General features: G+C 35.3%; 1 protein-coding gene across 12 annotated transcripts in view; it reads left to right on the forward strand.

The window, feature by feature from the left end:
- The window catches only part of CBLB (Cbl proto-oncogene B), a 166729-nt gene that overhangs the window by 103269 nt on the left and 46884 nt on the right, over positions 1–16576 (forward strand). For all 12 annotated transcript variants that reach the window (XR_007160749.2, XR_007160755.2, XR_007160750.2 and 9 more), the window contains 3 exons: positions 4178–4363; positions 6982–7347; positions 9907–10001. Coding sequence is in view for 9 of the 12 variants with exons in the window: in XM_067002731.1 (XP_066858832.1) it covers positions 4178–4363; positions 6982–7347; positions 9907–10001 (647 nt within the window). In the remaining 3 variants the exon portion in view is untranslated. The remainder of the gene's footprint in view (positions 1–4177; positions 4364–6981; positions 7348–9906; positions 10002–16576) is intronic.

The following is a 16576-nucleotide window of genomic DNA, read 5'->3' on the forward strand; positions in this document are numbered from 1 at the left end:
ACCTTCTCAGATGTCTCATTATGCAATCTGTAAATTAGTGAGTTAGTTCCAGCAGCACACTAGCAATCAGGATAATATTCCTGAGTCAGGCACTTGGTAGGGTTGTATTGAGCGTACTTTGAGCATGTGCCTGTCTGGCAGAAAGATGTTTGAAACTAAAGCTCTAGATTCATTAGCCCGACTGTTAATAATTCCATTAGACAAAGCTTCACTAGAAATTGTAATCAATGTCAGAAGAGGCTTAAATTCATAACCACTGGGGGCAAACTGATACCAGTATTTCCCAGTAATAGATGCATCTGATTGAATGATGCAACTGTGCACCATTCTGCAGCCCAATAGTGAAGTAAGTCACAGCTGCTTGTCCCTTGGCAGCAGTCATGCCTACCAGATGAAATCCATGTCCTTAGAAAGGAGTCTGTGTTCTTTTCCTTAATTACATCTTTATTGCACAGGTCTGTGTTGCAGCAGAGCTCCTTTGTATGCTGAATTTCTGTCTTCTGTCACTGCCAGTTCATTTGTATTAGTTTGTGTCTTAATTGCTTGCTTATCTTTTTCTCACTGTGCTACTTTCATTGCTCCTTTATTTCCACTGAAAAGAAAATGCACAGAAATCTCCAATAGGTGACAAACTAATTTAAATATTTTCTGCTTAGGGAGTGTTTTTGTTGTGGTTGTTTTTATTTGGTTTTGTTGTTGGGAGAGGTTGCATTCTGTGCTAAAAGATGTAGTTATTATATACCTCTATTGATGCCCCAGCATCCACATGAAACGCAGCCGTCTTCTTGGCCAAGCTGTCAATGAACATCAAACAGCGATGCAGCTAGGCAGGTTGGGTGGAGGACATAAAAATATGTTTTGTTTTATAATGGGAGTATGAAGGAAATCTGATGCTGAACGCTGACAAAGATCTGTTTGTTGCTGGGGGATATTATTTGTTTGATTTATTGTTAGTAAGCATAGATCTAAACAAGGAAACATAATTTTTAGTTTCTCCCAGCAAAACATTCTCTCCTACTTCAGCACCCAAGCAGTTACATGGATTAAGCTTCCTTGTAGGGCAGAGTAGCTGTTATTTTTATCAGCTGTTTTCTTTCTTTTTTCTTCATGTAACTCATAAGTTATTAACTTGTTGGCCGACATCAGTTCCCTTGCATCAGTAGGCAGTGGTAGTTCATAGGACTTAAAGATTATTTTGCTCCTCTGAAACAAGGAATTGATGTAAGCTTAAAATGAAGGCCTTTCGCACAGTTAATGCTTTGAAAAACTTCCTTTTCATTTTGGCAATTGTGATTTACCATTTGTGAAATACAGTGGGTAGAAGTAACTAAATACCAAATAAATATGGAACAGAAAGTTTATCACATAGATGAATCTCCTGTTTCAACAGAGTTGAAAACATGACAACTTTTAACAATTTTGAATTTTAAATGAATTTGCATATCGCTCTAGTTTTTCTAATTTGCCATTACATATTAAGTGTGTCATTCAGCTACTTTTTTCCATAAATCTCAGAAGAACATCAGCCCCTAGCAGGTTTTAAATGTGTTTCTGTTTCTGCTGGAGCTGCACTGTTGTTATTGCAAAAACACGTGAGACTGGCAGGCTGGGCTGGCTCTTTGAGGGAAGTGTGTATCATTTTCTCCGTTGATTCCTTAGAGCAGAACTGTGTAAGAGAAGGTTGTAGTAGAGAAACAGTGGTGGATATTCTTAAAATGCTATCAGTAAAATTTTGTTCTTTTAGTTGTGGGTTCACGTAACTAGTGTGAGAGCTGAGACTTTGTTAGGTTGCTCTCATCGGAAGTCACGTTAGTTAATGTGATCACACAACAATTTGAACGCCTGAAATTCCAAACAAATTTTACCAGTCCAGTGCTCTGTTTTCAGTATTTACTGTTTACTTATTCTTTGTTTCCAACTCCTATTACATTTAAGATTGTTTTAGTTCTTCTGCAGCAATTCCCAGCTGTCTGAGGCGCAATATGTTATGCAACACCATAAATGTAGAGACTCGCTACAGCACTTCCTTTTACGTTAAATAATTGTATTTTTTTGGAGACGTGAGACCTGCTTTTTTGGTTCCATTTCAAATGATTTGGGAAATAAATTCATGTTCTGTCTGATGCTGAAGCTAAAGGATTGAATATGTTATATTACATGGCTCTTGGCTTTTAGGAATGCTTGGTGGAGGTGTAACTGAACTTTGAGAACTAATGCTATTCAGCGACACGGTGTTTATTGTGCTATTTAACTGATGGATGCTTTCTGTTAAGGAAAATGAATTGACATTCAGTTTATAGTCAATTTATAATTCTGGTTGCTCAGGCATGCTTGTGGGACATGTATCTAGCTTAGTTATTCAACTAGTTCCCTTTTCACAGTGTTCAGTGAGGCTGAGCACCTCGCCGTCAGTCATGTGTTTACCCTCATGGCCTTCCAGTCAAGGTCAGGGACATTCACCAAGTAAAGGAAACAAAGACAAATTAAATGCTTTATTCAAGCATTTAATATGAACATTGTGACTACTTCTTCACCGAAGAGAAGCTTGGAAGCTTCTGGTAGCCATGAAGAGCATGAATTTTAAATTGGTCTGTCTTTTGAAATTGAATGTTTAGTTGCAACACTGACCTTATACCTTTAGACCAAATAATAAGACTGTAGTGTCACCAAAAAATCGTTCTAGCAATGGAATTGAACCTCAGACTCCTAGCTCTTCAACATCTCTTCACTCCTCCCTCTCATTTTTTTTCTCACCATGTTATCCAGTAATACCGTGGTGGCTTCTATTTCTGATGGAAATCTGGCAGTAATCCCAATTTTGTTTAGAATAGCATATTGCACCAAGATGTAGTACACAGAGTGTTGAGTAAGGAGTTAGGATACTAGATACTTTTCCTGGATCTGCTTTCGAATTTATGAAGTTGTCAGATTCTTTAATATAGTCAGTATATGTAAAGAAAGATAATGATGACTTTTTTGCCTTGTTCAAGAACTGCCTAGTCCCGTCCCCATCATCAGTATGGGTTGTACAGTGTTGGTGATAAGAAGCTTATGGTCAGAAGGGAAAAGTTTTGATCAGAGTGATTTAGCTTAGAGATGGGTGCATTTTTGTGAGCAATTTTATGTGCTTTCTTTAAGAACGTCTTCTTAAAGCCTCTATAAGCCAGATACATAGTGATAATACCAGGATGCCTCAGTGCACAAATGACCGGAGTCCGATGCCTGCTGTGAATGTCTTCCAGCTACCCTGTCAGGGAAAATGCAGGACATCATAAACATCCAGGTTTACTTACAGTACACTGATACAATTGCAAGGGGGTTCACAGATGTGCCTTTAACTTATTTATGCAAAAAAATAAACTGTGTGTTAGAACTCACCCAGATGAGCAGTTACAAAACTGGTTGCAAAAATGGGTGGAGCCTAGAGTGAGGGGTTGAAATCTTTGGTTCTCATTGTTTTGTAGCATACTTTCTTATTTTTAAATAGTTAAAAAATGTAACTTAACACTACTCAACTTCTACTGTGCATATGAATTTGAAAAAAAGTCAAGAAAAAAATCATGATTTGTCACTTGAGGAAGATATTGTCTGTGTATCATTAGCTTAGTATTTGTTAAAATGGTAAGCTGAAGTGTCCTAAAATGATTTTTCTAAGTCAGCAAATAAATGAGGAAGGAAATAACTGCTTCATCTACTGGCTTGCTGATGATTTTGCTTTTTTTTTCCTGAGTTTTCAGAAAACATGCATTCCTTTTTCTGTGAAGGTATAATGTGAATATGCCTTGCAGTTAGCAGACAATATCATGGGCACCTAGCTTTAAAAAGTCACACATAGAATTTTGATAATGAAGTACTCTGTATTAATGAAAAGGTTATCAAGAGTAACAGTACTGCCATAAAATCTCTCTTTATATTTGTGATTGTTTCTTTTTGTGGGGCAATGATTGGAATTTTAATCACAAGTTAATGTGGTTTTGAGTTAGAATGACTTTTAGACTTGTTTCAGTTATCAAGAGCTGAGTACCTATGCTGCTATTAACTAATAGTAGTGAGGGTGTCCATTATGTTAAATTACTCTTAGTAAATACTTTTCAGATATCAAATGTCAAGTCATGGAATGAAAGTTGTATATTTGATCATCAGATAAATTCTAATTTTTCTTTGTCCTGTCTTGAAGTGCAATGAGAGGCAGAATTCACCAGTGACTTCCCCGGGATCTTCCCCTCTTGCACAAAGAAGAAAACCACTTCCAGACCCCCTGCAAATCCCACATCTTAGTCTTCCACCTGTACCTCCTCGTCTGGATCTCATTCAGAAGGGAGTAGCACGGTCACCATGTGCCAGCCCAACTGGGTCACCAAAAGTAAGTCTTATTGACCATTATTTCTGTATTTATGAGTATTGAGAAATTCTGTATGATTGTTTTAAAGGTGAGCTTGCTTGTTTTGGAATACTGACTATTAGGAAATTTTCTGTATGTATTCTTTTGCAGGAATTTGTCCAATAGACTTTTAATTCCCCATAGCTTAGAAAAGCTTTAGATTAGATCCACATTGATTAAGTCACCTAAAGACTCTTAGCTCCTTCGATTGACTTTGGAAATACCTGTCTCTTTGCATAATACCTTACACAGTCAGATTATTACTGCTACATGTGTTGGTCAGATGTGACCTGTTAATCTGATGGTTTTATTGCACTTGGTTATGCTCTGACATTGACGTCAGTTTGACACTGCTGTAATGGATCAGTTCTGTAATAAACCCTGATTCATAAAAATAAATAGAAATAAAAATTTCCTGAAAGTAGATTTAAAAGTCGTTATATCATTAAAATCACATGTTATGCTCTGATAATGACTTAATCACTTCCAAAGTACCCCCAACAAGAAAAATACGTACAGATACCCTGCTTTCAAAACTTTGTGGCATATATTGTGAACCGTGTTTTAGGGGAAATATTAAAGATTCTATAGTTAATAAATTGTATGCTGTGTTTTGTGAAACTAATGATACTAAAGAGTGATTTTTTGAGGGGGTAAGCATGAAAGAAAACAGCTATATTTGTTTCTTTCTGTTATGAGTAGATCATTTGTTGTAATTGCTGTATATAGATAGGGAATTAGATTATATTAGGTCTAAAATTTTGATTTTAGATGGTGAATTCAAATTCAAGTTTAAAACATGAGCTGAAATCTGTGTGCTCATAATATATATCCACTTTGAAGTACCATGTTTGTTTTTTCAGGTTTTTACCTCAATGTTGAAAATCAACTTTTCAAAGTTCTGATGGCTTATAATTTAGAAGAGAAAATAGAAGTTAGAATAGTTTCTTTATCACACTTCTTTAATCACTTTTTTATTTTATACAAGGGAAATTATAGCACATTGAGAAAATAAGCTGGATGTCTGGCACATCCATTAAAATGTATTTTACAGTAGACGATTTGCACAAAGTTTGTGGATTTGAATAAACAAACAAAAAGAAAATCAGAAATACCAGTAATATTGCTGTAAGTTTTTCAGTGAAATTGTTTCAAAACTACTGTTTTTTTTCCCTTAAAATTTTCCTTTGCATATTTAAATGTTATAAATATATAATATTTTTGGAGTGCAAGGGGAACAAGATGGAGGACAACAAAGAATTGCAAGTGCATATTTCAAAACAAACGGACAATTTGTTCTACCAAAAATACTACTTCAGGCAAAAAACTTTCCTTTTTCTGTAATAGAAGACATCTACAACAAAAAATTTGGACCCAACTGTTTTCTTGCTTCCTTAACAATGAAAATTAATTAGCAGCTTAATTAAATACTTATTTAATATACTGTCCTATTTATGTTAATAGACCTGCAGGTAGAATACCTAATTTTAATATAAGGAACATTGAGGTGCTGCCCAAAAAATAGTGATGGGCAGCTCTCAAGGGAAGTGAGACCAAATAATATTCTTCCTGTAAAAATTTTTGTGTCCTCACTCTCTTAAACTGGTAATATTATGCAGAGTCCATGAAAATTACACCATCCGTGAGAAATAATCTTGTATTTATTGTTGTGACTGCTGGTAGGAGGAAAACATTTCCTGAACACCTAGAAAAACCTGTCTCAAACATAATTTCATAAAATGCTTTTAGTAATTCACTCCTAATGAGAATATTTTTTTGTTTGTTTGTTTATTTTATTTTTTATTTCTGCTTTTATAAACTATACAGTTCTTTATACATTTTCTTTCTGATAACTTAGTTTTCAGCTTTTAAGTATCCTACACTTAAGTTTGAAGAACATTTTAGCATTTATGACAGTTCAATTCTGAGAACGGAAATCACTTTTTCTCTGGCAAAAGTTGTTTGCAGATGAAATAATTGCAAACATAAATACATTATAAATATGTTACTTGAAGAATTGAACTGTGGTTCAAATTGGCGTCAAACAACGCGCATCATGTAAAGAGTGGAGTCATCCCTTGATATATCAATGAAACCAAAATATTTATTTTCTCCTTCCACTTGTGTCCTCATCATTGCTTTTTTTGTGCTCATCCCATGTCGCTAAGTCATTTGCCTTTGGATGTGATCCCCCCCCCCCTTTTTTCCTGCATCAGGTCTGTTTTTCCTAGCATTCCTTAGAATCCATTTCAGCAGCTTGAAAAGTGATTCAAAGGAACCATTATGGAAACCAGAGCAAAGGATTCTGGAAAAATGCTATCAGCCATATAAAAATCTGCCTGAGCCAATTGTCTTTTCTCTCCTCCTGCTCCTTCCTTGGGTTATTCATGCAACAGTAGAAATGGCATTATGCTTTCCGAAGAGAGACCAGGTAGTCCGCATAGTGAAAAGACAAGACTAACATTTAACCTACTGGCAAGTTCTCTTCTGATGCATTGAAAATATCTCAGTTAGGAATGCTAAAACTGTATTTGATAATGAAAGGAGCATGAATGCCGATATGTAACTTTTTTTTTTTTGTTAATTCTGGTTCTGTTTAGTCTTCTCCTTGTATGGTGAGGAAACAAGACAAACCTTTGCCAGCACCACCACCTCCCTTGCGTGATCCTCCACCACCTCCACCAGAACGACCCCCTCCAATTCCACCAGACAACAGAATAAGCAGACACCTGCATCATCCGGAAAGTGTGCCTTCCAGAGACCAGCCAATGCCCCTTGAAGGCTGGTGTCCCAGAGATGTGTTTGGGACAAGTCAGTTAGTAGGATGTCGAATAGGGAGTGATGCTTCTCCCAAACCAGGACTGACTGCAGTTTCCAACATAAATGGAAGGCACAACCGCGTAACTTCTGAGCCAGGATTTATGAGGAAACACAGACGTCACGAGCTGCCTGTGGAAGGTGCCAAGGTATGAAATAAGCTGAATGTGTTGAAGCCTAATATGATACCCTACTGCAGTATTGTTTTGCATTGTCTACAATACTACTTTATATTGGTCAGTGATCGTGTGCTGTTTCTAAATATTTCTTGTTGCTTGTAAATAATAAGTGGGCCATAAATAAACGGCTTGTAATGCAATTTGCAAAGCAACAGTACGAGGGTCTAAGTTGGAATTCAGTTTTGACATAGAACATTCTAAAAATGGCTTGAAGACAGAATTCTAGATTTGCTATATTCTTTTAGCAAAGGATTCATACAGTTGGTGCATAATCTAACTTCAGTTATGCAGCATCTCAGGTATACTTTGAAAGTGTTTTATACCAAAATGATTTATATATGTGATGATGGGAAATAGATGTTCTGATTACTTCTATGATAGGTGAGATAAGGACTTGGTAACCCCTTCAATCTGTAAGATATATAGTATGTACACATGATATATATAAATATACTTAAATTGTCGGCTATACTGTATGCATTAACATAAGCTTAATATGTTAATGGCAAGGTGGTCTTGTTCACCAGTAAAACATTATTTTCAAAAGAGCATTATTTTTGCGATGATGTTCAGTAATGGAAATGATCTAACCTGCCTTGATCATAAAAAAGAAGAAACAAATACATCCAAAGCCAAGCTAAATGTAGAACCATTTATTTTCTCTTTACAACTGGCAATATGGGCAGCATCCTTAAAAATGTGCAGTGGCACAACTCCCGTATTGCATTGTTTGATTTGGTATTATTATCAGTACTTTAAACCTTATTCAGGATAATTGGCGTTGTGGCTACCTTTTTATTTTTCAGTTATTTACAGTAATGCACATATCATTAACTGGATTCTTCTTTCTTTGGACTTAAGTCAGAGCTCCAACTGCTCGAGTTGAATGCTGCTGTAATTTCTCTGTGTCAGTTTTTGATTTCTCTTGGACAAATGTCCAGTGCAACATCCAATAATCCATTTTCAGTGCTGAGGGTGTTTGGAGTTGTCACTTGCAATCTTTCCACTGATTCTCTAACTTTGTTTGGCTAGGAGGCATCTGCTTGTCATCTAAGAAGTATGACTGCCTGTCCTTAGCTGCACTGAATAGTGTGTATGTCTGTAACTATGGTGTTTATTCTTTCAAAAAACAAAACAACGACAAAATGAGGATTGTTTCCATTCATTGATTGAAGATATCTTGGAGAGAAGAGTGTGGAGGGGTAGTCCTAGTATTAGTCAGTTTCAGATAGCTTGCAAAACTTTTTAGTGTTGGGGAAGCCTGGAGTTGAAAAGAAACCAAATGGTGGTGGCCTAAGAAAAAATTCATGGTTCTGCTCTAATCGGTTTTATCAAAGCAGCTCAGTAATTTATTCATAGTGCAGGTTATTAACTCTTTTTTTTTGCTGCTCTTTTTTTACTTACTGCAGTCTATAGACTATAGACTATATAGTTTGTGCTAAGTAGGTTGGATTTGAAGTTCTGATCACAGCAGATAGAAATCAGTTTTTCTCTGTTTGCTTTTTTTTCCCAAGGTCACAAGCTATTTAACTTTATCTCATTTTTTTAAATAGATATTGTGGTCATTTTGAAAGCATGCTACTGAAATTCAGTTAGTATTGGTAAAGGCCATTGATGTATGTGATGAAAGGTGCTTAAGAATTTTATGGTAGCATATATAATTAGAATGTTCTTTTTTTCAGAATTAAGGCAAAAGACCAAAATTTTATTTAGAGATAGACTGTTGTTTAAAATGCTATAGTTTTTTATCTGCTTTTAAAAGGATACTGGGTTTATACCTTAATAGAGCCGTATAGCATTTGAGTTGTGATAGAATGAATGCTTCTCAAATCAGAATAACCACTAAGTGTGGAAGTGCTATTGTACTGCTGAGAACTTACATAGGTATTTCTTTAACCAAATGCTGTTTAAAAGTCGTCTTCAGGTAATAAGCCGAAGCGACTTGGTTACATGGAAAAACTGACAACTCTGAATTACCATTTGAGGCTGTATGCACATTCACAAGGGTAACATTTCATGACTTCTCATCCCTTATTCATTTATCATAATATAAGCTATTTACTATTAGTTAAAGCCAAGAATCAGGAAGACAATCATGCAGGTACGGGGTGAATTCTGACAGGTACTGCACTACGGAGTTTTAAAAAACTATGCTTATCATGCTGTACCTGTTGTTTTCCCTCTGTACTTCATCTCTCTCACTTTCAAAAGTTTCAAAAGTTGCAATCTTGAAATCTTAATTTTCCCCTAAGTGATTCAGCTGTAACTGAGTAGTCCATCTACTAACTGGGACATGAAACTTCCTGTTTTGGCGAAGTTTAAAACTTTAGTATGTTCTACAACTCCTAAAGAGAGTGATCTGAAACAGGTATGAAAAGAGTCACTTCAGAGTACAGCTCTGTTGTGTGAACTTCTAGGAAAGCCTTTATGCATAGCCTTTGAAAAGTCTATTTGTAATATCTAGTTTAGGAACATCTGTGGTGATAAACGGGAGGAGAAGACCCATTGTAACATTTACGTGATTTTTAGGTATTTTCAAATGGTCATCTGATAAATGAAGAATATGATGTCCCTCCACGGCTTTCACCTCCTCTTCCAGCTGCTTCCACCATCCCTAGTATAAAGTAAGTTAACTTTATCTGTAAAAGAAATATGTTAATTAATGTTAGACAATAACACTGATTCTCTGGTGCTAAAACGAAAACAGAAAAAAAGAAAGAAAATGAACTAATGTTGAACACTTGTTACATTTTCCATGACACTTTTAAGTGTTTTTACAAAGGAAATGTAAATTTTATTGATTAAGTAGGAGCAGTTCTCATGTTAATTTAACATATGACATTTTATATCAAAAGAATTACTTGTGGCAGATCTTTCTCATAGGAATTTGGCAGTGGGAGCAGGCCCTGTCCATTTTTGTTTCTACTACTATTGAAGAAGTAGGGTAAGAGCTATTTATCACAGATGAGAGATTCTAGGAAAAGTGCTGTGGCTAAAGACCATGATATATGTGTGCGTGTATGCATTCTATCTCTAATGTAGTCGTGCTTTCTGGACTTTCTACACATGGAGGCTTTTTTCATGCCAGTATCTTTTCTTTGTGGTGGTTAAAAACACACAAAATAACCTTATATCCATTTTAAATGGAGTCTATCTGCCTGAACTCCAGAATGTGGTTTAGGAAATCTTGTCATTTCAAGTTGCAGACTACTCTTAGTCTTCCAGTAATACTACAGTTTATCAGATGTTGCCGTGCATAGCAATTCTCTTTGGACTCCAAATCACACAAGATTTTCAACAGAAATTTTGAGAAAAAAAGAAAAAAAACTTGGAAGTGCTAGAAAATCATATGTTGAATGTATTTTTGTAAGGAAATAAGAGTATACAAACCACAACAGATGATGATATCCTACAGTTTCTTTTCAGTGTACTCCATGTGATGCTTGCTGCTAAGTTAAAATGACTGTGCAGTCAGTACCTACTAATACTGAGAATTTTCTCACTGGAATTTAATTTTGCCACATCTTTAGCACCCATTCCATTATTGTTCAGGTAGAGGTAGCATTAAAGACAAATATATTTCAGCATTCCACTAATATGCTGATTTTTCTCTTCCTGAGCTTTAGAATAAAGATGAAGCTTTGGCTTTTTTATTCAGAATCATATGCTTGGGAAAACAGTTGCTGAATTGAAGTTCTACATGTTTGCTTTCCATTCAGAAGCAAATTAGAACAAATATTTTTGATAGTTGAATGTTGAAATGTAACCTGATTGCTGTAGAGTATCACAGGAGTATGGATATCTCATGTAATCAATCCCCTGTATAGATTTATCTCCGTGGACTGACTGCATCTTCCATGATACATGTAGCTCCTGGGACGTTCTATACCCTGATGGTCAGAAAAAGAAAGCAATGACTCTGATGGACACTGTATATACTTTAATATTCCAAAGGAAATTGCTCAGTTCTGAAGAGGGGAAGATTTTTATTTTTGTAGTGTTAAAATAAGAAAACATTGTTTCATGAAAATCTCATTTTTTATCCTATTTTTTTTTTTACAAATGTAGCCTCGAATCAAAGTAAAGTGTCATGCAGTGTTCATTGGAATTTCCACAATGTATTACAACAGTGATATATCACAAGCCAATCCGAAAATAAAATTTAACTTAATAAAAGAAATAAGTTCCCTAACTGAAGTCTTCTGAATAGAAAACTGACATATGCCAGCAGAAAGAAAATGTTCAGTTACTAAAATAAAGCTTCATGCATTTTTTCAGGAAGAAGTTCACTTCCATTTCTGTTTTATGTTTTTATGTGTACCTTTAAAAAAAAAAAAAAGGCACATTTCAAATTTTGATTTTTAAAATGTAAAAAAGTATCAAAATATATCTTAGGGGTAGGAAGTTCAAAATATCTAATTAACAACTACTAAACTGTCACATTTAATGTCTGTTAAAATAAAAAAGTGAACGTTGTGTGTTGCTTCTTGAAACACTAATATGCCCATTCTAAATTGATTTCAAATTAAGTTTTTGTTAACATTAGAAAATACCTCTGTTAATGTATAAGTAGTAAAATATAGGCAGAAAAATAATAAAAAAGCAATCTTTCTTCAAAAATAGCAAATTTAATGAGTTTAATATTTCCACCAACTACAGTAAAATGCTTTCAAAAAGAAACCTGGGTAATATTTAGCATTATTTAATGTGAAATGGTAGACAGGATATTTTTACGGAGTCTTTTTCCTCCTATAAAATTGACTGCATCAAGCCTTCATAAATATGTTGAACTTTATTTGGTCCAAAATACTCTTATTTTCCATAATTGTGCTACTGCAATCAATCTGGTGCAAGTTTCTCATTTTTTTTCCTGCTTTCTAATCTCTGCAGAATTGTGGCTTGAGAGCTAGTTTGTTTCATACAGCTCAAAGGCATTCTATTTTTTCTAGTTATTTTCATAAGTCAGTCTGTAATTTCAAAGGTTTAACCAAAGGGTACGTTGAACAGGTATGAAATGCCATAGTGTAAATAATAATGAGGTAAAATGATCCTCAGTTGAAGCTCTAAGACATCCGTACTTACTTATTTGATAATTTTTTTCTGAATAAATATGAGATTGCAAATATGACTTTTAAAAAACAAATTACATTAAGATAAAATCACTTGTGTCTTTTTCTGGAAACAGTGCTGATTTATTTTCATTTTACTAAATTGGTTATTATTTCTTATACATTAGTAGTGAAATGCTGGGCTCATGTTAACTAAGCATTTGATTTTTATTTTCCACTCAGATGCTGTGCTTACATGTGAAGTTATTTTTTATCAGATTGCTTTAATTATGTCAGATAAATTGTTTTTTAGCAATTTTGATCAAATTGCTGTTTTATTCTCAAAAAATAAAAAGTAAAACTGTAACATCAATGTTACAGAACAGTTCTTCCCCCAAACTTAGAAGTTTTCAAGGCAAACAATGTTTGTTTTATTCCCAGTAGGTCCCATTTTTCTTCATCAGTTTAAATTGGTCTCCTTGTTTCAAAAGTGCTTTATACTGCAGCGGTATTTTACCTGAGAGCCTCTATTTCTGAGTATGTAATGGGACATTCAATTCCATGTACCTGTTGTATCCTATATTTATGTTAGGAGTATCTAGTTGATTTGAGCTGGTTGAGGAAAAGTGCATAGAAAAGTATTTCTCCCCCTGCTATCCCTTTTATCCTTGCTAGCAAACTTTGAAGGTGAAGTCATTGTTCCATTAAGGAAAGTGGGGTTGGCAGTCGTGGCTTCCTTGAAATTGGTCTTTGCTGCGGTGCTTCTCCAGGGGCTTGTAGAAGGAGCAGTGCCGACAAAAGGGTTCCAGGTACTCGAGAGAGGATGCTCTGCAGGACACGCTGTGTGTTAAGCTTGATAAGTCAGTGAGTTTGGTTGCAGCATGCATTCTCAAATAATTCTCCTTGTGTGTTGGCTCACACTGTGAGAAATTGTGTACTCTGTGAATGAGGGCAAACTGCTTTAATAAACACTTTGGTTTTAAGGGTAAAGCACACACAAGGGTAGTTCTTGTGGAGAAGGTGTTGTTGATTTGCTCATGTGATCCATGTAACTTAACATCTCTTTTGTTGAAAAACAGTTAGCTTGAGGCCTTGCAAGATTAAAGCTTTTGTGTACACTATCAACTAATATTGTGTATAGGGGAGGGTCTGTACGAGATGAATTGATAGCAAGGACCTGATGTCTGTACTGTACGTGTTATGGGTCAGTAGTTCGTCTAGCTACAGTCTTGTCCTGTGAATTTGAACAGCCTTCAGCAATCGGAATATACAAGGGGCGTGCTTGGAATGTGTCTTGTCTTTTTGTTTAATTTGAAAGGTGTTCAATTTGTGCACTCCTCAGTGCAAATCAAAGTATGGTGAGTGGGGAGATTAAAGAGATTCCTTTCAAAAGTACAGTCTGATCCAGACTGAAATACAGGGACTGCAAGTTCATTGTGTCTAAGCTCTGTGAGTAGGTTTACCAGTAAATGAAGGAAGGGGAATCTTTCCCTGAAATACTTGTAAATGAGTATGTTGTTGGTTTCCCTGAAGCTCTGCTAGATTACAGCTGAGCTGGACTTGAAGTGATTTGACAAAAATGGCTTCACATGTCTTTTCCTGTTTTGCCTTTGGTGCTCAGTAGGATAAGAGAGATTGACATCTAGCCTTCTGTTCGACAAACCAGAAAATACAAAGTCACTGCTTATCAGAATGCAATTCTGACTTTCAATTTAAAAATATTTCCACTTAAGGAGTAGGGGAAGGGAACTAGAAAATATTGCAATACAGTGTGCTGGTCAGTGTGAAGGTACACAAACCTTCTAAACACATAAAAGTAATAAAGTTTTTTGAAGTGTAATTATAGAAAACTTCACCAGATTATGAAATCTGTTCATAAACAGATTTGCCTGCTTATTAGATGGTTTTGTGTAGAGTAGTAATCTTACAGTAGAACAACAGAGATTTAACAAAACAATTTGATCTTGAAGAAATTTCAGTAATGATGGAGAAAATGGGATATACTAATAAAACAATGCAAAGAGGTTTGGAGTCAAGTATTACAACTAGATTGTAAATTGGAAGAGCAATACATTTTTTTTAAACTGAATTGTGAAAAGTTCATAAAACACAATGCAAGTATAAGACAATTTTAGGACTCTAGTGGAGAGTATATTAGTTGTGTTAGTACTCTTAAACTTTTTGCTACTTTACAAATCAAAAGCACCTTTCAAATATTAAACACATAATATATACAACCCAGCAAATATTTTCCTTACTTTAAAGACAGCAAAAGAGAGACTTTACTAGTGTGAAGGGCTTGTCTAAGGCTACACTGTACTCAGAAGCAGGAGTTGCAGAACATGTGTCTCTAATAACTCCCAACCAGTAATGATTTCTCATCAGTGCAGTGATGTTGGAAATTGATTTTATCATAAATATACTAGTATCCTGTGGAACAAAGGCATTGCTTTGCTAAACATATGTTAGGTTCTTGTGTCTACTAAATAAATAAGAAAAAAATCAGGGGCATGAACTAGGTGAAGAGGGGAAAAAATTTTTTTTTGGTACTCCTCGGGTATCCTAATTGTCAGTAAATGATTCTTCCCACTTTCCCATCGAAGAAGTGTTTTTGTAAGGAAGCTGATAAGACTAGCTATACTGTCTAAGTACAGCTATAATACTGTACTTACTTCAGGTGATGGTCAGCCTCTCTGTAGATTTCCTTAAAAAATTAATTCACAGGAATCAAAATCTCTCCTAAACCTGATTTCATATAGAGCCTTCAGAGAGGTTTTTGTTTGTTTGTTTCCCAGTTGTAACCTTTGAAGTGGGCTTCAAACACTACCACCAGTCTGGCTTCCATATCAGTTGGCGTTGGATATTTCTGGATACAAATATTGAAATCTGCAGAAGCCATCAATTCAATTTGTGATTATTTAAAAAAACAAACAAAAAGCACAGACGTGTACTTTACATGTATAACATCTGCAGAATGTTCTGGATAGCCATGTAAGAATGATTGCATGTCCGAGAAATGAGAGAAGTTATTTTTTGTTGGCCTTTGAACTGTTACCTGAGAATACTACAGAATTCTCCTTGCCCTATTACATTTCTCCTTGCTTTAAATGGCCATACAGCAGTGACACAAATTGACTGTTCAACTAGGAAATCAAAGATGGAGAAAGCATTTCACACTGCATTGTTGTATTTACAAAAGACCTTTTGCTCCCTCTACAGAAGGTGGTAGAAAACTGCAATATAGACTTTGCAGTTTAGTGTCATCAACCTTCTTTCACCCTTCACCCTTTCATTCCTTTAGCTGGAATGTATTTGCAAAAGAAGTTGGGTTCTCATCCTTCATGAGTTTGCTTATGAATTTAAGAGTGTGTTACTAACTGAAGGAAAGAGTGTCTGACAGGTTAGAAGTAGCTCAGGACCTCTAGGCTTTGAATATATTCAAACAAAAGCAGCACACCTACCCCCGTCTTTCCTCTGTTCTTTTCTTTCTCCCTTATTCGTTTATTTAGTGACTGTCTGGTAGTCATGACAGTTAGCTTTTCATTTTTGTTCACAGAGTACCTGGATGTTGTGGAGCCATGTGGCATCACCTAAAAGAAATCGTGCAGGGCATATATTCTTCCTTTGTGAAGTGTGCTGTGTGTGTGTCAGATGCTGCTTGTGTTGGAAAAAAATAAGATGGGCTTAGCCTGTTGTTTCATCTCTTGCCTTTATGATAAAATAAAACTAATTAAACCATCAGAAGAGAAATTATGTCCACTTCCTTCTCATGTTTCCTATGATTCTTAAGAACTTCCCTAAATGATTAAGTCGATGTGTCTTGTAATGTGGCATGTAGTTCAGCTCAGGAGCCATTAACCATGCTTTCAAGCCACAAATCAAAATGGCCATGAATGCATCAAACATCTTTATTTGAAGTCCTCCATCTGTTGACCCTTTTTGAGGTAAAGAATGAAGGTACTATTTACTGCATAACATAATATCCAGATGATTTTTGAAGTTACATGCTTCTTAGTGTTCAGCTAGTTTAAGAATCAAATGCCTATTCATGGTTTTCATGTATGATCAAACTGAAGTTAAATTAAGTCTTTAATGTAACATTTTGTGTTCCAGATGACTTGATTTATTGATTTTGTATATCAGCATATTCA

The sequence above is a fragment of the Anser cygnoides genome, chromosome 1, assembly GCF_040182565.1.
Source record: "Anser cygnoides isolate HZ-2024a breed goose chromosome 1, Taihu_goose_T2T_genome, whole genome shotgun sequence".
In the NCBI taxonomy this organism is placed as follows: Eukaryota; Metazoa; Chordata; class Aves; order Anseriformes; family Anatidae; genus Anser; species Anser cygnoides.